The 22,333-nt window shown below is 42.2% G+C and overlaps 1 protein-coding gene across 1 annotated transcript in view; it reads right to left on the bottom strand.

The window, feature by feature from the left end:
* The window catches only part of LOC307255153 (receptor-type tyrosine-protein phosphatase mu), a gene marked incomplete at both ends in the record, with an annotated part of 168,280 nt that overhangs the window by 98,391 nt on the left and 47,556 nt on the right, over positions 1–22,333 (bottom strand). The window contains 4 exons of the mRNA XM_080033786.1: positions 4,190–4,364; positions 6,131–6,246; positions 8,079–8,157; positions 11,413–11,687. Of these exons, the coding sequence (XP_079889912.1) occupies positions 4,190–4,364; positions 6,131–6,246; positions 8,079–8,157; positions 11,413–11,687 (645 nt within the window). The remainder of the gene's footprint in view (positions 1–4,189; positions 4,365–6,130; positions 6,247–8,078; positions 8,158–11,412; positions 11,688–22,333) is intronic.

Genomic DNA, 22,333 nt, shown 5'->3' with positions numbered 1-22,333 from the left:
AGGAATCCTACCCTTGTCACACATTACACTAGTTACACGTCCCAAAGGCCATAGTGAGTATACCTCTAATGAGCACACACACACACACACACACACACACACACACACACACACACACGTTACAGAACAATGCCATTAGTCGCGTGGCTGCTTTCTGGTGGAGTTGTCATGGATCCGTGGAAGTCTCCAGGCACATTGTAAAGGAGGCAGGCTGAGGTGTCCTATGGAGAGAATTGGGAGGCTCTTCCCTCAGCAGATGGTTATCCCACGGTGACCTCCGTAGTCACAAGTCCCTAAACTCACACTAATCCAAGCCTCCAGTGTTTCTGTCAAACATCACCTAAAGCGAACCAGCTAATCCAGCAAGGTCTTAACACTCTGGAGTGCACCATGTCTGCGCTTTGGGACCCAGACAAAAGACAAAAGAAAGACGTGATCCAAAATCTGGATAACTTCAAGTCATGGGCTTGTTTTGATTGGTCTTTTACGGTCAGTTGTTATGCCCTTAAAAGGGGTTTAACCGAGTTAAGTGGGCAATATGTTGGGATTCATTTCAAACAACACAAAGCAGCACACGCTCACACTGAATTATCCCATTGGTCAAAGTCCAATGCTGTATTAGAAAATACTGGTATTATAATAGTGTTTGGCATTTGTAACATTTTAAAACAATAAATAGGACTATAATGCTTAAACTTCCAGGGTTTCCAAATGTTTGTTTGAGGAAATCCAGAAGTCAGACTTAATTTTTAGTCGTTTCTCTCGGAGGAAAGCAGATGGGATGTACAGTTAAAGGACCGATGTAATGTATTTTAATTGCCTAGCAAGTATTCTGTGCATAAAAAAAAGTAATTAAAAGTAAGAACTTTGTACAAAATATGACAAAGACTCTGGCTGCTGACTCAGAGATGACTGGGTTACAGTGTGAGGAACTTGGCAACTTAGCATGAAATTCAACCAACTTACATCTACGAAAGTTATAAAACCGCATTTTATGATTATCTGAATATATTTTACAGGATTAACTGTGACATTGTCAGACTGTGAGATGAAAATGTCCAAGGAACCCTCAAATCATTCATCCTTTTCTACAGAGAACACGGTTTTCCATGCACAGTAATGCAGAGATTGCAACAATCGCCAGAGACAATTTCCGTTACAGTACGACTAAGCAGCATGATGTAGTATAGCAATAAGCATTTCATTTCTACTTTGAAAAGTTACTGCCTCACAAAAGCGACGGCAGTTTACGGTGATGAAACAATTCCTGTAGGTGCAGTAATCCTCTGTTCAACGGCCACGGCAGACGCACTGGAAATAACGGATTACCCGTGTGAAATACACTCCAGTGCTGGAACACTTTGGGATATTAACAACTCCCTTCCCCACTGTTTAAGCCTCACGAGGCAGCAGCGGTGTCCTGGTAAGGGCGCCAAAGCAAAGCAACTCTACTCAGTGGCGGCCATACGCGAAGGGTCAGCCAGCAGCTGTTGCCATGATGTTGACCAGACAGGCAAAGGGCCCGGCGACAGCTGGGGTCCCTCCTCCTACTGCAGCACCTGCACTGCCTGCCAGACCGCCATCACATAAATGCACACTCATGCACAAAAAAAAAAAAAAAAAAAAAAATCACACTGGCATCCACATGGACCCCATGCCGAATGCCAAAGATGCACAAAGAAGCAACATACTAGGGCTCCAGCTAACAATTATTTTCGGTGTCTATTTTTATATATTTTTCTAATCTGTTGGTCTATAAGTTGTGCAATAGGTGGTAGGTGGCCTAGGTGGTAGCTTCTTTATTTAAAGCAACAGTCTAAAACCCAAACATATTAAATTCACAATAATTGAACCCACTCAATTTGAAAAGATGGAGCCATTGAATCTTTGGTATCTTTTTAAAATAGATTTATTTTCCCTATTGACTAATCGACTAATCGTTGGAACACTGCATATATATCAATTACACACACACACACACACACACACACACACACACACACACACACACACACACACACACACACACACACACACACACACACACACACACACACACACACACACACACACACACACACACACACACACACACACACACACACACACACACACACACACACACACACACACACACACACACACACACACACACTCACACACACACACACACACACACACACACACACACACACACACACACACACACACACACACACACGCCTTGCTATTCACTACAAACAGAGCATTAATAAGAGCTGCCACTCTGCTCTGTTCTTAGAGCTGTTACATTTGCTGAGCCTCTGCTGCAAAGATGTAAGAGGTTCCTCATTACGTGGCCCGTACTTCCTAATTGGGCTGCTGTGAGCAAAGAATTGATCTCAACTCCTGATCGGAGATGAGGTCACCACTGGAAAATGACGAGGCCTGGCCACCCTTCGATTTTCGGTGGCTATTCTCATTAGCGCTGACACGGTCACGCCTTCTGCAGCCTTGAGTTGGTAACACGTCCCAAAATACTATGCTCAGTGGACACTTTTTAGGGCTCCAGGTGAATCTCAACCAGGACAAGAAAAGGAGCCGGTGCTCGGACAGGGAGTAATTATCCCCCCTTTCAGAACCAGTGGCGGCACCACAGGAGAGCCCGTCACAAGAGGGGGTCAGGGGCAGGAGAAAGAGGGCTGCACTGGGCCAATCGGTACGGAACCTTTGGAAACTACACGCAGGGCACTTCCACATAGGGCACATAAATTTGTACTGAATACTGGCATGAAAGGCAGAAGTGATTATCTGGGATAATCAAGCATTCACTCTCCTCATGTTGAAGAAAAAGGCAAGTGTATGCTAATGAAGGGTGGGGAAGTGTGTGTGTGTGTGTGTGCGCGTGTGCGCGCGCGTGTGCGTGCGTGCGTGCGTAGCGAGCTCATAATCCGCAGAATCGCACCCGTGGTCACTCCTCCAAAAAAAAATGGATGCGATGAATACACATTTAAGGAGGATTTACGACTCAGACACATTGCAAGGAGGGTTAAGCACTTGTTTTATGACTGGTACGATAAGAGGAGATATCAGCGTTTTTATGTGCGACGGTTAGAAACCGTGAAAACGCCTCTTTTCTTCCCAGCGACCGGTTGGCTTATGCCAGAGACACCGAGGTGTGAAATGTCTGCAGAATTTAAAGTGGGGATGCATTACGAGATTTCGATGTGTGCCTAAATCGAGAGAAATTACTGGATTTTAAATATTAATGACAAAAGGCACTTTACGCTCAACTGGTCTTGTCTTGTGTATGAAATATATCCCGTAACACATTGAACGCAGTGTTCAGCAATAATATCGCAGTATGTGGAGAGAGGGTGTGTAAATGCGAGGATGGCGCGAGTGATGGTGTTGCTGTTTTTTATGCGCGAGTGTGGTTTGGAGTGCCTGGAGAGTGCCAGTAAATTTCCTTTTGAGTACACCACTGAAACCCACTGATACACCCGGGGCAGGGGAGACTTTATCTCTTCTCCTCACTCTGGTGTGTCTGGGCCCGGCCATTCTCACATGATTGACAGACCTCGATCTGGACAGCCAGGATTAAACCTATCAATCACATAAAGCTTGGAGACAAAAAAAAAAAAAGAAAAAGGGGGAAAAAAAAATCAGGGGGTTGTAAATTCAATTGAGAGCACAGGGAGAAAATTGAGGTGAAGAAATATAGAAGGCCATTATCGGGCTATAGGGCTCGGAGGAAAGTGAGGCCTTGCAGGATTTAGTTTCAGAAGACTCCATAAATTCATATCAAATGACTGCAGGAGTGAAATATCAGTGAGGGTTACTGTAAAACCCTGGTGCCTCTTGCCTTTGTGATCTTTTAAAAAGGTGCGAATTGTGCTCAGTCAAGGACAGCCATTACAGTGTGTGTGTGTGTGTGTGTGGGGGGGGGGGGGTATTAAGGTCCTGTGGATAACAAATCAACATAAAAAAGCTAGTAGTTTTAGTATCGCCTTAGAGGACATTTTCATCTGTGCAACATGCAGCACTTCCTGTTTATCTTCGGTTGACTTTGGTGTGCGTGTAGAGGTCATGTGGGTTGGAAAACATTGCTGCTTTGTCTGGGCTGTGTTGTGTTGTGTGGGCTACTTCATTCAGGTTCAGTATAGGTGTTTTTGTGTGTTTTTCTCTGTGCTCTGGGACCAATACTCACGTTTTATGGTCAGTTCTCCATAATTGGACACTCCAACTCCTTTGTCTGAGTGGACCACACAGCGGTAGCGTCCCGAGTCGCCCTTGGTCGTATTCTCCACATCGAAAGTGCCTATGAAGCGCCGGTTGTTCCAAGGTTTAGTGGTTTTCATGGGGGCCTCCCGTCCACCGATGCCCTGTTTTGGAAGAGAGACAAAACGCACCAGAGAGTGAGCATCCAAAAAATGGAGAAAGGTTTTAATAAAGCAAAGTGGCTTGACCTTGTGTGTGTTTCAGAAACTGTGGTTGAGCGAATATACTTGTTCTTGGGTCTGTTCACGTGCATGTTTGTTTGTGTCCCATCATTCCCCATCGGTGGGTGATAGTAGGAATACATTAATCGCGCGCACACACACACACACACACACACACACACACACACACACACACACACACACACACACACACACACACACACACACACACACACACACACACACACACACACACACACACACACACACACACACACACACACACACACACACACACACACACACACACACACACACACACACACACACACACACACACACACACACACACACACACACACAGCAGTGGGCTCTCCCCAGCTGTCACCCCTCACAGCAGGCAGATGGGGGACATTTGTTCATTAGAAATATTTCTTCATTACTGTCATCGGGGGACTTTCACTTAATGTTTGTTTTGCAGCTCCTGTGCTAATGAGGACGTGTTTGTTAAAATGATGGAGTACCTGGCACAGGACCTTTACCCGGGCGCCGTGCTCCCACTGATCACACATGTGACAGTGTGCTTAGCAGCAGAGCCGGCAGGGTTATGTCTGCCAGATGCACTACCTTTTCACTGCGCAGAACAAGGTCAATTCAAGACTGCTGTGCAGCTTAGTGGTGCCCGATATAGTACACAGTATCCACGGGAGCCGACATCTATATAGGTTAAGACCATACTGCGGTGATCTGAAACAACTTTAATCCCCGCCACTGCATCCCAGACACAGGCACCTCTGGAACATCGGGTGAGCAGGTGAAATCTCAACGCAAGGGCACAAAAAAGCAGTGTGTGAATGTCGTGGATGGAATTAAGTAAATGATTTGTGCAAGTTAATGGCAATAGCTATGTTTGTCCTGAAAAGTGGGTAGGCTTACATGTATGCAACAACAAACAAAAAATGCCATACTTTGTGTAAGCATGGTACATGACAAGACGCCATGATATATACCAACAGGATTTTAATCCTCCATAGACCTTCTTCTTCACTTTAACCTTGTGTATTGTTTTCTCCCATCAGGTCACATGCATTATTTCACTGATACAGAGCCAATTTTTCTTCACTCTAAAGTTTACTTCACTCTTGAGAGAATCATCAGTCAAAACTCAGAATTCATTAGACCTTGCAAGCCAATTTAGAGTTGTGGTTAAACTTCTAACCAAAACACTAAATTGGAAATCTGCTAAACCTCTGTTACTAAGTGATTTGTATTTAAATGATGGGAATTAATAAAACACACATCAGTGTCTACAGTATCATGGATTAATATTCTGTTCACTATGGATTTTTCATCTTTGTATCATTACAAGTCAGTTGAGTTAAAGACAGTTGCATCCAAATCGGGCCTGACTTCGATATTTGATTAGATTAGATTAGATAGATTAGGATCCCCATTGGCAACACACCGGAGTGAAAGCTAATCTTCTTGGGGTGCAAATGATGATTTGATAACAATTCCAAATTGTTGACCCTTTAAACCAGATGTATCCTTATTTATTTGGCGTGGCTCCATTAAATGGCATTTATAGAAGCAATACGCCTGCAGCTTTTTTGGTTGCACTGCTCTCTCTAATTCTGATCTCACTGTGGTCTAATCTTAAATCAAGATTTGAAGTATAAGGATACAACAATAATAAAAATAGATCTCACCTGAAGCCAGAGGCGGAAATTGTCCCTTTTGCGTCCATTGACGGTGCAGTGGAAAGATGCAGTCTGTCCAGCGTTGACCTCCACTCCCTTTATGGTCAGGAAGTGGGGTGTATTCACTATGACACAAATGTAAATATGTATTCAGACAGCTTCAAAAATTAGTTAATTAATATTACATGCCAAGGTTGTATCTGGGTGCAACATCAAGAGTATGCCAATCCACAATATGCTGCTATTTACACCAATTTCAGAAAATTGGATGACAGAGAAGTATAAATTTAAATTAAAATTGCCCTTTATGACACGAATACCACTCACTTTGTAGGGGAATGTTCCACATATATATTTAAAAAAAATCTCACACGAGAGGCTAAACCTACACCTACCACAAACCCAGTCTCTTAACCGCTTCCTCTCATTGATTGAGTAGATTTTTTCCAGAAGCATTATTATTTTTTTTCCAACTGTGCTCATTATCGGTATGCTCACCGACTTGAATACAAGTCCACAGAAAGCAACTTATGTAGAGCATTTTTGATTAGTACGGCTATTCTGCATAGTAAAATAGGGCAATTCAGTGGAGCGACCTTGATTTGAAACATAAGTAAATCTCTGAAGACTTGGCAAAAAAAAGCTAATTCTATCACTTTCATCATCAAGACTTTCACTTCGACTCAATATTTTATAACCCCCCCCGTCTTTGAAACCATACCCATCCTTATAACTTATAAGTCCTGTCAATCCATTGAGTGCCAAAAAAAGACAAATCTTTTTCCCCCATCGCTAATGTATTCTTTAACCATAGGGGGGAGAGAGGCAGACCACCCATTGACATAATCACACCTTTGTGCTGTATATTCCACGTGGGTCATATAAATAGAAAATGAATTGCTTGTGTGCTCCACGGAGGAGTCGTTCTGATCACTTTGCTTATCACTCAAAAGAAACCCAATGGGCACTGAGTGGGCTATCGATCCGCTCTCACTTTTTTACGCATTTGAACATTGATCACGTTGCAAGGGCCCTCATCGATTTACTCAAACACATTCATATGCAACACCTATCGCTATATAAATCCATCGTATTGACATAACATTTGTAGGAATTCGCCCGCCTTTCAAATGGTTAACAGGTCATTAGCGTCTAACAATCAGCGCTTGATACTTCAGCTATGAAGGCTAGAAGAAGAAAAAAAAGAAATCAATTGATGAAAAGTCGTGTGGTATCGATTTAGACTTAAGACTGTAGAGTGTGGAAAACCTCTCTCGGTATGAAGTTAAAAGAGTGGCACATGGACAGACGTGACTCTTGGTACTCAAAAGCATGGCAATGAGGAATCCTGAAGAGCCCTCATCATTGTACTCCCAGCATAGCAGCAAGCAGTGGCGGGGAAAAAGAAAATCTAAATATGCCAGTGATTACATGTTCATTAGCTTCTTAGCGCGCTCCCAAGTGCTTGTACTTATATGCGGGGCGAGGCTAGCAAGATCTGAGAGACGAGGCACTTTATACTGAATATCCTTTAGGGAGAGAAAAAGATATATGCTGGAATCCAAACAGAGGCAGCAGCATACTCTACAGTGGTATTTGTTTTTCATCCCATTTTATTTTTTTTATTTTTTTATTCTTCACTTGCACTATTTCTCCCATCTCTCAAAGGATGGATAGATTTAACACAGCCACTCCAGACATTAAATCCCGAGCACACTTCAGCATGTCAACTGTGCGCTCATAAATCTTCGGGGAAAGCAAAAAAGGAGGAGGGCGGGTTTACACTTTGGATTCACTGTAGTATATAGTCTTTGAAGGCCCTTCTGTTGGACTGGTGGGAAGGCCTTGAATAGACCAATGATACAGGTATTTGGGAGGGTGTCAGGGAAAGGACAATGACTCTTTTGATGATATTCTTTTATGGGGAAGGGGCTAAAAAAATAAAAAATTGACTTACTGCATTGGTGTCCCTGGACCACGACATCTTTGATGGCCAGCAAGCCGCGCTGCCCTGAGGTTACGGCTTCAAACACAATCTGAGGAGGACAGAGGAGGCTCATAACACCAATGATAAATGGCCACACGGCTTTACAATGGCACTTGAGTGAGGCTGCTTGTGTGTGAGTCCGGTCGAGCTCTCTTTCTAATGCGATCTGCACTTGGCTGGTTGCAGCTGGTCACCCCACAGCTGCAGGCCAGTGGCGTTATTTCCACAATATGTCACAGTGGGAGAGGTGTTATGACATGAAAGTGTTAAATTGAGTTTGAGCCTTGAGATGATTAGCATACAGTCCATGACAAGCATGGTGTGTGTGTGTGTGTGTGTGTGTGTGTGTGTGTGTGTAACTTACGGCTATCTAAGCATTGGTTATTAGCTGTATAGGTGTTGAAATATATGCCCACAACCCAAAGCAATGAAGGTGAATGGAAAAGCTGTGAGACAGTTTCATCTTCCAGTTACTGGAATTATATACAAATATTTCACCCTAACATATCTCTATGGGAGAATGTTTGTGAAGTGGAACCGATTTCAATGTTCGGCTGTGTATGTCTTCACTCAAAAACATTATATAACAAGGCTGAGTTTAAATTTAGGAACAGCTGATGCAAGTGACCCCCTATGCATGTTCCTTAATTTTAGCGAACCAACCCTTTAATGCAAATTTAAAAAAAGGGGCATCCCACCCACGAGAAGAAGCTGCTGTTGCATTTCACAGTTGCTACGTGGTTGACATGTTTGATGCTATCTCTGACAATACAAAATCTAAAAATTCAAGTCCAACTGTGCTGCGTAGGACTAACATGACCCCTATTTTAAGGACCAAGTGCTCTTGCAAAACAAATGTTCCTGAGCCGTGACAGAGGGCGTGTTCCAGCAGTATGTCAGAGTTATGTACTCGCTGGTCTGCACCGTGATAAAAAAGGAAACAGAATGCCAGTCCCTTTCCAAACCCAGGGGTGTGGTACAGGGACCTATTACACCACCACACACACGCTGCACATGTTCTGCATTCCATTTATTGACTAAATATAAGCCTATATCTTCCAGGGAATGGTATATATTAATGGGTACAATCCATACATGGAGTCCCCCAGGAACTGATGTCCTGCTAGTGGTAGCGAGGGCTACACACACATGCACGTTTCTGAGATTCCTTTTGTAGCCTTGGAATGTGGAGGCGGAGACAGTTACCACCATTGTCATCTGGGAGGCAGGATGCCATAAGGTTGTCTCATTATGAATTTTTATTTTTTGTCTCATGAAATATGAAAGTGAGTGTCTTGGGTCCCAATTACGGCCTCATTACAGGCTAATTTAAAAGGAAATTAAAAGGCCAACCGCTCTATATATCGCCACCAGTCAAATGGACTATCCCTAACTCTCTAATTGAAAATCCTTTGTTTGTGCAACAGACATCATTCAGCCATCCTAATAGCTGTGATATAATTGATTCAATGATAGTGCAGAGCATAATTGGGCCTGACCCACAGAGTGGAAATATCCACATGGGACGAGGGCTGTTGATGTCACAGGAAAGTTCAGCAGTCTCATTTGTCAGAGAGACAGACAGAGTGTGAACCCAACACTGCATGTCTACATCACCGCGCTGGCTATCCCTACGGGACTTTGGCTAAGAACGACATTACAGCAGGATTGATTAGCTCTGCAATACTGCCATAGGTTCTACTGTATTGAAATCAAGATAGATGAGGACATTTGGGGGGGGGGGGTTCTGTCTCATTTGTGCACTGCTGCATATCCAGATGAAAAAAGGGTGTTAAATATTCTATAGAATAATGTCCATATAGACACACACATGCATACACACAATTAAAAGTTTTAGGGATGACCTGGCAGAAGAGTAATTATCAAAAGGCTGAGAGGCTCACGATGACTAAGAGCCTTACCTGTAATTAAAAAATTATTTCCAAGTATCAGGTGGCTTCCCTTTGACAATTGCGTAGGTTACTATGCAATTAAAAATACCTTTAATTAGCACACTGTTGTTAATTAGGGACAATTTTCACCATTGGTCTCTCTATTCTTGACTGAGAGCCGTGCTAAGATCATTAGCATTCTCGCATTCACCCATGTTGTCAGTTTGGGTGTGGAGCAATTACCAACAGAGACAGACCTTCCGCTGGGCTTTGGACGGTAGAGGATACTGGGCATTTCAATGAATGCATTGGAAAGTATAATATGTAATCTTGGGCCTAAACACTCAGTGATTTGTTTAAAAACACCATGAACGGTGTGTCAAAATGTTTAACCATGAATGACGCACCGGTTTGTTTAAAGGTGTTGATTGGTTTGTCACATTGAAGAAGAAGTATCTGACCTTAAACAATAGCTGAGAATAATATTAAATGACAGTTGGGACTTAGATCGTTGTCTGCATTTTATTACAACCAAAAAGTATCTGCTAGTAGGATTTATCCAAACACAACAAGCTGTGCCTCGAATACAAACACTCTCCTTCCATCTTTAAGAGTCTTGAGCCGAAACTAAAATCATTTGAACCAGACTGACTTTACATCATTATGTCACACTAGGGGTCACCATCCTGTCAGGCGAAAGCATTGGCTATTAGTGGTGTCTAGCTGCAGCACATTCTGCCCTTCTCAACTATTGCCTTCCCCCTCTTCTATCTATTTCTTTTGTCCGTGTTCGTCTCATTAAAGGCTCCTATCTTGCATTGAGCAGGGAGAAAGCTCAATGCTGTCCCTTGTTAACTAAGTTATCAGGGTGGCTGTGATGAGCAGAATGTGTTGACTCCCCTCGGCTCCACCGTGGACCGAGCTCCGCGAGCCTATAATGAAATAATTCGGCATGGGGCCGTCTCCCACTGGGAGGTGAAGGGGTATCTATGCATCAATTAACATTTGGTGGACTTGCAGAACAAGCCTGGCGAAGACTAATAGCCAGGCGAGTGTGAAATCACCTTGCCCCGGCCAGCAGTCGTGTGCATTGGTAAGTGAAAATGAGTTTTCAGAATTGGAAGAAAAAAAAGGAGAACTGGCTCACGTGGAAATGAGAGAGACGGAGAGAGAACAGATTACCATGGATACAGAGCAAACTCCCCCGGAAATCAATAATCTTAGGTGTTTTGAATAGGCTATTGTGCTATTGTTTGGACCTTCTCAAATAATACATTTTGTCTTGCCCCACCAAGTGAACAGGCGTTAATGACTTTGGCTGCAGCTATACAGGCGGCTTACAATGAGCAACCTAGTTTTGTGATGAGACATTATGTGAAAAGGGAGATGGATGTAGACAACACTTCCTTTACCTGGTAGAAGTTGGGCCAGTAGGTGCTGATGGCCAGCTCCATCTGTCCCCAGGAGCGAGAGGCCGGACCAGACACGTTCCACACAGGCATGCCCATGGGACTGTTGTTTTCCTTGATATAGACATTGAGGTGACCTGGGTGGCTGTTGTCTCGGCCTCCGATGTAGTAGTGGAAGGTGACGCAGTGGGTGTCGTTCTCCCTCAGCTGCGGCGTCAGCAGTAAGGCCTTCTGCCCTGCAAAGCGGCCCGAAGTGTTCACCATCATGAAGGCTGAACCTGCGACGTGGACATAAGAGGTTTTATATGGTATGAGTTTTATCCAACCAGCAGGTCAACCGTTGTCTGGTTAACGTGCTTAGTGCTGAGTTTAGTTTTAATAAGCCAATGTTAGCATGCTAACACACTAACCTATATAGGGAACCTTCTAGATTGGGTTTTGAACTTGACTTTGGTGAGGTTCAAATCAGCAACAGTGAGGTAGTGGCAAATAACCTGTTGGGTAATGTCCCTTTAAATTAACATGCTAAGGGCTTATGTGGTATTTTATGGGCATTACATTTGCATAAGAACTGCAGCAACTTTTGGTGATCATATAGTACATTTGGTAGAAGTATGATGGTCTATATATCTTAATGGCCGTTTTATTCCCAGCAACATATCTTGGAACTGCTGGTGTTAAGAGGAAGGTGGGTATTAATATAAAAGAGATTCCTCAACAAGAACCTGATTATTCCTAGCAATGAGGTCCTGAGGTTTAACAGTAACTTGATAAAAGGCCTTATCTTATAAGAGTATGAAGTGAGCAGGTAAATGACTGCTGAGACCTTTTCTATTTGCACAGACAGTTCTAGTATTAATGAGAAAATGCTCTTATCTTTAGATGGATGGAAACTCTCCAGTCATTATCATACATCAAAATACAAAGACAGAAAAAGGATAATCCTACAAATGCTGGATGTTCGAGAAGAGTCATTTTTCTCTATGTATATATATGACAGAGAGAAGGGGAAATGATGAGAAATCAATAAGTTAAGATCTATTTGCCAACGGAGCCCCATTTAGATTTGTATCGCTTTGGTTCAATATGAAAGGTTAATCTAATTCTCTCGCCTCTTGCCAATAAAACAGAAGTGAGAATTATTATATTGGCAAACTTTCAAGGAGATGCGGAACACATTTCTATTTGTCATCATCCTATTTAGCTTGGCTCGGAAATGAGATGGCACAAATCGTGTAACGGCGTTTGAGACGCGGCCAAAAACATTCAGGTTATGTTGGAAATATTTTTTGGAAGTGTGGTAATGATAAAAATGCTTGGAGGTGAGACAAAAAAAAAAAAAAAAAAAAACGATTTGCTCTCCTGCATGTGAGGTAGAGCTGAACGGCAGTGGATGTGAATCTCCATCATTAAATTTAACATCTGGCATTTCCGCTCAGATATGGTGTTAAAAAGGGGGGAATAACGTCTGAACGCTGAAATCAGCAAGGCTTGGTCCCCGAGTGTGTCAGCCAAGCAGCTTCTCACAAAACCCTATTTGCTCCATCAATGACTCGAGCTTGCCCACTTGTCTTGTTGTTGCTGCACTTGTAACGCTCACCAATTCCATCTGTCTCCAGCTTCAGATAACGAGTGGGGGGGCTCTGTCATGTTTACACAATGAAACAGAAGGAGCGGGAGCAGAGGAGGAGGAGGAGCAGTGAGCTATGGTGACACGGACTCAGCAGACACAGCTTTGTTTGTTAGGTAGTAGCAACTTGTTATTTTTAAAAGCAACATGTTTTCGGTTCATACGAGCATGGCATGTTATGAGAGGCTGTTATATGAACTCTTATAACTGGTGGAATACAGAATTTGTGGGCTGAAAAATTAGCTGTTTGTATTGGGTCCAAGTCCAGAATGGGACCAGTCTTGGTATGAGTACTACTAGAGTTGACAATTCATCTCATGAGCGTTACCGAGGTGCCCTTGAGCAAGGCACTGAAACATTATTTGTATGGGGTGCTTCTCGTGGGGCATTTCCTCCACTATTGACATATCTCATATATGCATGTGTATAGGTCCTGTTGTGCATTGTGTGCCTTCGGGCCCGTTTGTGTGTATAAAAAAACACAATATATATGGTATATTTACAATAAATAGGCCTACATTGTTTGGGTTGACCTTAAAAAAAAAAAAGTAGTTTTTACAAATAAAATCGTAACTTTTCTATAGTTTAAACTACGTCTCGAGGTCTTTGTCAGTAGATGGAGCTTGCTCAGTTGTCATGGCGATCTCTCACATGACCTAAGTGTGAAACTTCTGAACTACGGAGCAGTCTCCATGACAACGGAGAAGTTCCACATTCCATACTTAGATCACATGATAACAACCAAGCAAACTGACAGATGCCCAGAAAACAAGCTTTTTTTTTAATGGTCAGTTAAATTAATTGGAGATGCACTTTCTTTTTGGTTCTGATCCCATTCTGATACCTGGATTTGGATATCTGCCATGCTGATCCCGATAACAGAGCTCTATTAAAGTTGATTGTCATTTTTTATTATGTAGTTATTGGTATTGTGTTTAAAGTAGAGCTGCAACGATTAATCGACGAATCGGTTATTAAAGGGGACATATTATGCAAAAACTCGGGTTTAAATGTGTATTTCCGAGGTCTACTAGAAAAGGTTTTAATGGTCTATTGTACAAAAAGCCCATTAGTTTTCTACCAATGCCCATTTCTTCATTGCCTTTTCAGGCCTTTTCAGGCCTCTCCCTAAAAAATTTGGTTTTGACATCTACCCCCCTCCTATCTACATGGGCGTGCATGCACCGCCCTGCTCATTTACTCTATACCTACCTATATGGGCATGGCACACGCCCAGCTGTCACTTTTGTTTACTTTTGGCCAATGCAGCATGGAGATCGATGTTACCATGTTTACCTTCATTTCTACAGCAAATATCAGCACACTTATCACTTCTAAACCAAAAGCTTTACAACTGAACCTGGTCAGGCAGGAGTCTGAGCTGAAAACTGTGAAAATTGCATCAAGATTTCTGGTTTCCCTGACATTATCCTCAGGTAAATACAGTTTAAATATGTCACAGTCAGTAACAGAATATGAGCTAAGTATTTATGAATAAACTCTCTAAACTTGTAACATACAACGTTTTATGTATGTCTCTACAGGTTAAACTGGGGAATGATCTACAACCCAGTGGAGTGAAAGCTTTGGTTGTGAAGCCATGCTGTAAATGTACAGTAACGTGGCAGGAAAGGAATGTATCATGTCAAGATCCACTGGAAAGACATTATCTTTTGTAAAAAAAAAATATATAGAAACAATTACAGTCAGAGCTGCAAATTATCTGACACCCTTTCAATACCTAATAGGTAATGTATCATTTGTATTGTGATCACTCATTTATAATAAAGTTTTACTGTTAAAACATGTATTGTGTTGCTTACTGTCACTGTTTGCTTCGTGTAGTAAAGGATTACTTGAAACTCACATTTTCATAGTCAGGATGTTGGACTAGTTTTCAGACCGATCTACATGCATTGACTTATACGTTTTTTAATTCAACCCTTTATCTCTCTGAAGATTTTTTCTTTGAAACAGTATCATTACATTTTAAAATGACCAAAACCATACTTAAAAATAAAGCAGTTTATTCATAGCCAGTGAAATGGAAATATAAAGTGTACATAATTCAAACAGAAGCAAAGCCATATTGTATGTAACTGTCCAGTTGTTGCTGGTGGGCCCTGAAGAAGACCACCTGTTCCACCCAGTGAACAGTCCTCTGATGGAACAGATAGTGTGACGGTCCTTGTGGGTCAACGCTCAGGTCACCCAGATAGCTGTAAAACATGGCACATTCAATGTTACATCATGTGTAGCCTACATACATGATACATCTGTAGTTATGGCAAAGCTACAAACTAATGAAAATATATTTTTTCTTCCATTATTAAATAAGATGGGCCACTAATAAGTTCAGTATAGCCCTTGCTCAAGGGCTATACTAAACTGTTTTCACACAGGGGCTGTCACGGACAGACTCACAGATCTAACCGTTAGCATAAAAGCTAACGGGCGCTAACGCAGTTTCACTGTTTTCACACAGGGGCTGTCACGGACAGACTCACAGATCTAACCGTTAGCATAAAAGCTAACGGGCGCTAACGCTAACGCTAACTACTTAACCCAGAGACATTCTCTCGTTTCAGTCGGCGTTGGTTATTATAGGAGGGATAAATTAAAGCACATTACACACATTGAACTCATAAACGGACAGATTTGTTTTTAAATAGGACTACTTACATTTCCAGAGGAGAGATGGTGTCTCTCTGTCTTCCAGGCACAATCTCCTCCACACTCCAGTGTAACAGCAGATCACACTAGATTGTCAACCTTTGCTGGGCATAGCCAAACAACAAAAAATGAAGTAAATCCATTCAGCCCCGGTCTGCTTCGAGGCTGGGGTGTGATGGTAGCTTGAGGATGAGCTAACACTGCAGCTTGCTTCTCCTCTGTTGTTGCATGAGCGAGTGGAGGCTCAGCTGTGTGTGGTTACCAACGGGGCGTCTTGATTTGCCAATCAACTACCGAGTTTCTGGTAAGCTTTCCCGTGGGAGTATTTATGATAATGAAAACCGACCGGTTTCGTCACCAGTCTGTGTTTTTTGGAAGAAACCTTCAAATCCCCCTTTTTTCTAAAAAAGCATCCCTGAAGAAACTGACACATTTGTTTTTTTGAAGCTCGTGTGTGCTGGTAGAGACCCCAATAACCTACAAGGGTGCCCAAACACCTGCAATGTTTTGTTTTTCATAATATGTCCCCTTTAAAATAATCGCCAACCATTTTGATTATCGTTGAGTCATTTTTTTATAAAAAAAAATCCAAATCCTCTGATTTCAGCTTCTCAAATGTGAATATTTTCTGGTTTCTTTAATCCTATTATGACAGTAAACTGAAATATCTGTGTGTTTTGGACACGATACATTTGAGGACGTCAACATGGGCTTTGGAAAATTTATAAAAAAATGTCACCATTTTCTGACATTTTACGGACCAAAACACTAGTCGATTAATAATCGATAAATCGAGAAAATAAATCGATTATCAAAATAATTATTAGTTGCAGCCCTAGTTTAAAACTACATGAAGCTGTAGTAAACCACAAAGCACTTTGTATTAACAAAGTTAAACAAATATACTAAAATGTATCAAATCTAAATGTATTTCAGAGTCATGCATGAGACGGTGCAATTGCATATCGACCACTCTTTCATTAGTTTTTCAAAGGGAATATTTTAACTAAAAGTGCAAGAACAGTGTAGAGAAACAAATATCTGCACTATCAAAAAAACCTAAATCGAATAGTACTGTAATTATGTGAGCATTAGAGTTTGAATGTTTCACAAGGTCTTAAATTTAATGTTGACTGTAGTAAAAAGGCACCATTTTTCAGTTTGATTAGCTTTATGATTGTTCTTCTCCCCGAGTTATATATGCTCCTGCACAGTGTATTCACTCTGTTACGATTCATCATTGTGAACAGCACACTGCTATTTCCCCAAAGCTTTTTAATGTATTATTCACTCTCAAATGATGAGGCTAATTCTTTCTGAGGCTATGCCAAAAAAATGTCTGGAAGATATACGTAGAAGGGCAGGAGAGGAGTTGACTTTGACACACTTGTTTGTCTAACCTCAACTCAGGTGCCTCAATTTGAGGCCTCTGCGTTCTCTATAATAACATGCAGCCATCTAGCCTGGCATTCCCAGACCTGCCACTAGGCGCTGGCAAATTAAATTTGCTGCGCGTGTTGGTCTGGAGACGCTCCGTTGAAGCTTATCAAGACTACCAGAAATCTGGTATAACGTTTCAATTGGTTCTATCTAATATGGGCGCGCCAGAGCCCTTTATATGGTGCTCTGGGGAGGACGTAACCGGATGACGACAGTGACGTGCATGCGACGTCGAAGCTGTGATAGTAAACATCAAAGATGGCTGCGGATATGTTGTGTGAGTTTGAGACTGCTTTGGCCTCGACCCTTAACGAATTGGAAGACGGGACTCATAGCTTTCACTAGCAAGTAAGTGGAATGTTCTGTTTTGCCGACCGACAACGGCAAACGTTTAATTGAACAGTTTAACAGCTGTTCGCTAAACGAACGGGGCTTACGTCACTTGTGCATCGCTCTGATTGGTTGTAGTGCTATCCAACTGCGTGCAGTGGCATTTGAAATGCACGAGTAGGAGCCGCCCCTAGAGTTGGAAATTACTATTGATCGTCGCCAGACCCTCTATCGTTCAAGATATCAGGGTCAGGATTTCCAGGCTAGCAGCCATCTGCTAAGGTGCCCAGAACAGTTTTTTGTCCCCCTTTTGAGGCATCGGCAACCCCTGGTGTGATGCCAACCAGCACTAATAATCAGTTGATTAATTGTTCAGTTTGTAGCTGATGTTACAAAGATACTGCCAGACAGTGCTCTTTCTCTATAAAACACTTTACCTTCCATTTCAAACAACCACATTGTGACAGTGTTGCACAGGAGACTCATGCGCAGCAGCAGTGCTCTTTGTCGGTAATTAGAGATGAAAGTTACCAGATCCCTCAAGCTGCATTTGTACATTCTTACTACTATATTAATGAAATATTAATAGAGAGAATACCCTTCGTGAGTAGTCACTTCTTGTTTAATCAAGCTTAATGCATTGGTTGTTAATATTAAAGTGCAGCATACTCAACAGAAATACATCTTCACTATAGCAGGCAGGTTGCAAAACTGTAGCAACAGGGCTTTGAGATTCCTGTCACCAAATATAAGGCTTACAAATCATTTTGGATTTGGGTCAGTGAACCTAAACACCAGCGAGGGGAAAGGAGTGTTTCCTTTCCTCGTTATTGACCACCATAAAACATCATAGTACAGCTTTTCGCCATTGTCACTGCCTAACGGAAGTGAAGATGAGGACAGGAAAAAACACTGATTGCCACTGAGTTTCTATGGTCTTGGAGTCTATAATGACCACATACTCTGCAGGACCTTCTGCACCATGACAAGCTAATTAGCCAGTGAGTCTAAGAGCAAATTAGAATGACACTGTGTTAGTGCTGTGCTAATATGCTACTGATGCATAAGGGTGTTTGCTCTTTCTCTATCTCTTCCGCCTTAACAATGGCATGTTCAAGACCAATTAAAAATGGAGAGCTCTCGGCACACGCAAGGCCTTGTCCCCCTGCAACTCTGTAAAGGCCAGGGCTTGGCTATTGTCTAGGGTATTCTGATTCTGAGGAACAGATTTATTATTATTCCAAATGTAGGCCACCTTCACCTTCCATTGCAATGATGGCTGTACAATGCGTACATGGAGACAGGTTTGAAAAATTTATTTATGTGGTGGTGCTGCAGATGCGTCGTACATTCAAGTTGCTTTTCTTCAGCAATGAAGTGCACACCGCTGGAATAGAAAAGACACGTCTTTTCATTATGCCGGGATGTTTTCCGACCATATTAACAAGGACACAGTGCCTGAATGAGGGGCTGTTACAAAGACGGCATAGGCCATCCACTTTTATCATTGTCAGGCTACACCATGAATGAGAAGGTGTCAAAATGGTTCACGTGTCTAAAGGGGAACGCTAAATCAGCCAAAAGTATTAAAATAAGATCCAAAACTTCCCTTGTAGCTGCTTGAAAACTAAAAGCTAAATTGAAACTTGAAGACTTCGGGGGTATTTTCTATGTAAAGTCAAACAAACACAATCAAAACCTAAACCAATATTCAATTGAATATCGGGTCAGCATTGGGGAGATGAGAGGGTAAGTACAAGCAGGTGAAACCCACAAATGTTCAGGTTTCAGTTGGACAATAAGCAATCCAAAAGACCAGCCTCGATAGAAGCATGGGCATTCTCCTGGGGAAAGTCTTCAATCAGGTTAATCCCGTCACCTGTCAGCTCACACTCACTGTGCACAGCAGTTTGGTCCGTCCACATGGGGGAAAACTAGTTCCTTAAGCCGAGAGCAAAAACTGGTGACAGACTAGCAATCACCAAAGAACGAAATACTTGAAATTAATGTTTTTTCTAGCACAATGTTTTGGTGGCCATTTGAACCCTGGTATTGCTTTCAAAGCAAAGGATTTTTTATGCATTAAAATAAATATATTTTAGAATAACTATTCCGTCTTTATTCTGAAGAAACAGGCTAAAAACAATGACCATAATCCATTGGAAGACTGACAAAATGATGTACAGTATAAATTCCCGCTTTTATGAAGCAACCAAACTCAATTAAAAAAATGACAGCTTTTCAGGATTACAACAATGTAAAGTGACGAGACCACATACTAATTCCTTCGCTTGCTACAATAAAGTGTCATATCTAGAGAGCCTGTCTTCTTTTTGTAACCACTGTAGATAGCAGAAGGAGGAGGTTCAGGGTTGGTGGAGAAGTGGACAGAAAGAATTGCCCCGGGACAAACGTCAAGTGCATCCTATTAACCCTTTTCTATATATCCAGTTTGACTGTACACATCCCCCCCTAACATCCCTCAAGAAGACATTCCTCCAGAAAGACTAACCAACATCCAATGTATGTTATTTCCTTACAGACAAATGGATTGTACAAAGAAGGGGATAAAGGTGCGATACTTACACAAAAAGTAGGGATATGCTACATGTAGCGCACTAGTTACAGTTTCCAAGCAGAATAAGCATGATGTAGTTAACACACCTTGAGCTGGTTAAGTGGCTGCATTTGTAAATTGTCTTTTATTCCTTTTGTTTCCTTTTCTAAGATATAAGAAGTACGTCTTCTAAATGGGAATAGAGTCTGATATAATGTAGTTCACGCACATAGGGTGCTGTCTAATCTTAATCATCAAAGTCTATAGGACTGAAGAAATTTAGATTAATTATGAGGTTGAGTGATGGTCTGAGCGGAGGATATAATTTGCAGTAATGACTGGCGCTCGTTATTATTCCTCCATTCAGGTCCTGAACTCTGAGAAAACCATTATGTGGGGGGGAATCAGAATGAAGGGGCGCTCTTTAAACCCAAAGCCTCCAGGTCTCATTTGCTAATAAAATTCACAGAGGTCACCGCCTCAGAAAAAGCACGACTGCCGCTTCGGAAATGTCAATGAAGACAGGGCTATTCTCACCGTCTGCCACTAATCAAAAATGCTCTCGCTGTGAGAGGTGAGGCTGTTAATGTGAACTGCAGTGGCCTCCACTCAGTTTTTTCCAGAACTTTCCCTATGTCCTTTTGAAATCATGAAAGGGGGCCATATAAAGTAACACTGAATAACTCTGGGCTCTCTATATGAAGGACCTGCCAGGTTTTCTTTGACAGTGTCAAACAGATTCACCCAAAACCATCCATCATGCGCAACACTATTCAGCTCTGTCATTTTCGGCAGGTGGAACGACTGACCCGTATTGTGTTCCGTGGCGGCATCCTTTTGTCGTCGGCGTCAATCAACAGCAATTCTTAATGGTTTAATATGTCATCTTAATATGCATGGCCCATTATTGGCGCTCCACTGCAATAAATGGGTCACATAAACGGCCCATTTGCCTGGTACAAAGCCATTACACAACAGAGTGTTCACGTTAGTCACCTAGCAGCATCATTAGCCTTAATTGTACACACCATGCGCACTAATGTGAAAATATACAGTATGCAAATGCCCTCCATCACGACAGTACAGTGTGCCGTCATAATCCCCTTTATAGTAAATGGGCGCAATCCGGTTTGCTCGGACCACGGTACACTTCTTAACCTAAAAAAAAAAAAACATGAATAAATTGAAAATCGCACTCCCGTCATCCCCGGGAATTAATTTATGAATTGATCAGACGTTGTAATTTTCCGTTCCGTTTCATCTCCTAATCATATAATGGGCTTTCTCTCTAACCTCGCAACCTTGCCAACGCCATGCAAGGTGTGATTTTCACACAAAGTTGTGAATGGCTCAAAAGCAATTAGCTTATTTTTCACAAGACGGGGGCCCTTATCCTCCTCAACGGCAAATCCCATCTTTTGCTGATGTGATTTAAAATTCTGATTACATTTCTGACGTCCTTCAGTCAGTGGGTGTTCTCTCCTCTCATATTTTAAGTGGCCATCCTTCCCTCCTCCTTCGTTTGAACAGCACACACATCACCAAAACAACACTACTTGTCCAGGTATAAGATGGAGGGGGCTTAGGCAAATCATTACCTCCGGATTGAAATGGTCAAAAAGGTGAACCGTTTGCCTTTTAAGATGATCCGTGTTATACATATGCAGTAGCTTCTCTTTCAGAGAGGCACCCTTCTGGGTTCAAGAGTTGAGCCGCATTTGCATGGAGGCATTATGAACATGACAAGAGAAAGAGGCAGAAAGAGACAAGATCACCATTACCCCGGTGAAGAACCTCATTGTGCCAATCCTGCACCATTATATAGGCTTCATTATCGACCCAAGGACGCGCTATCAAAACAAAGACCCAGTGCAAACAGAGAGACAAAAACATTACATTTCTCTCTCCCACAACATATTTAGAGCACACATTAAGAATGCAACAATAAGTAATTTAGCCATGGCTGCATTTGCTATTGTGCCTAGCATAATACAAAAAACCTAATTAATCTCAGTTAGAGGACTTTCTCTCCTCCTCCTCTTGCCATTATTTCCCAGAATGAGTCTGGAGGGATTGCCCGGGGAGCAGCGGCCTACTGCTGGCATCATCCATGACACCATCAGAGGGTTAGGCAAACTCTGCACCAGCTGGGGCTCTCGGAGAAAAAGATTGTTCTTCTTCATGACATCTGGACAACCCCCCTGCAGCACAAACTTCCTCACCAAGCATGTTCACCATTTTGGAGAACATGTAGCAATAACATACAACATTTGACTCTTGACAGAAATGCATCC

This window comes from Ammodytes marinus (genome assembly GCF_949987685.1).
Source record: "Ammodytes marinus genome assembly, chromosome: 9".
In the NCBI taxonomy this organism is placed as follows: domain Eukaryota; kingdom Metazoa; phylum Chordata; class Actinopteri; order Uranoscopiformes; family Ammodytidae; genus Ammodytes; species Ammodytes marinus.
The sequence above is the reverse complement of the archived record's forward strand: the minus strand, read 5'-3'. Positions and strand labels throughout refer to the sequence as shown.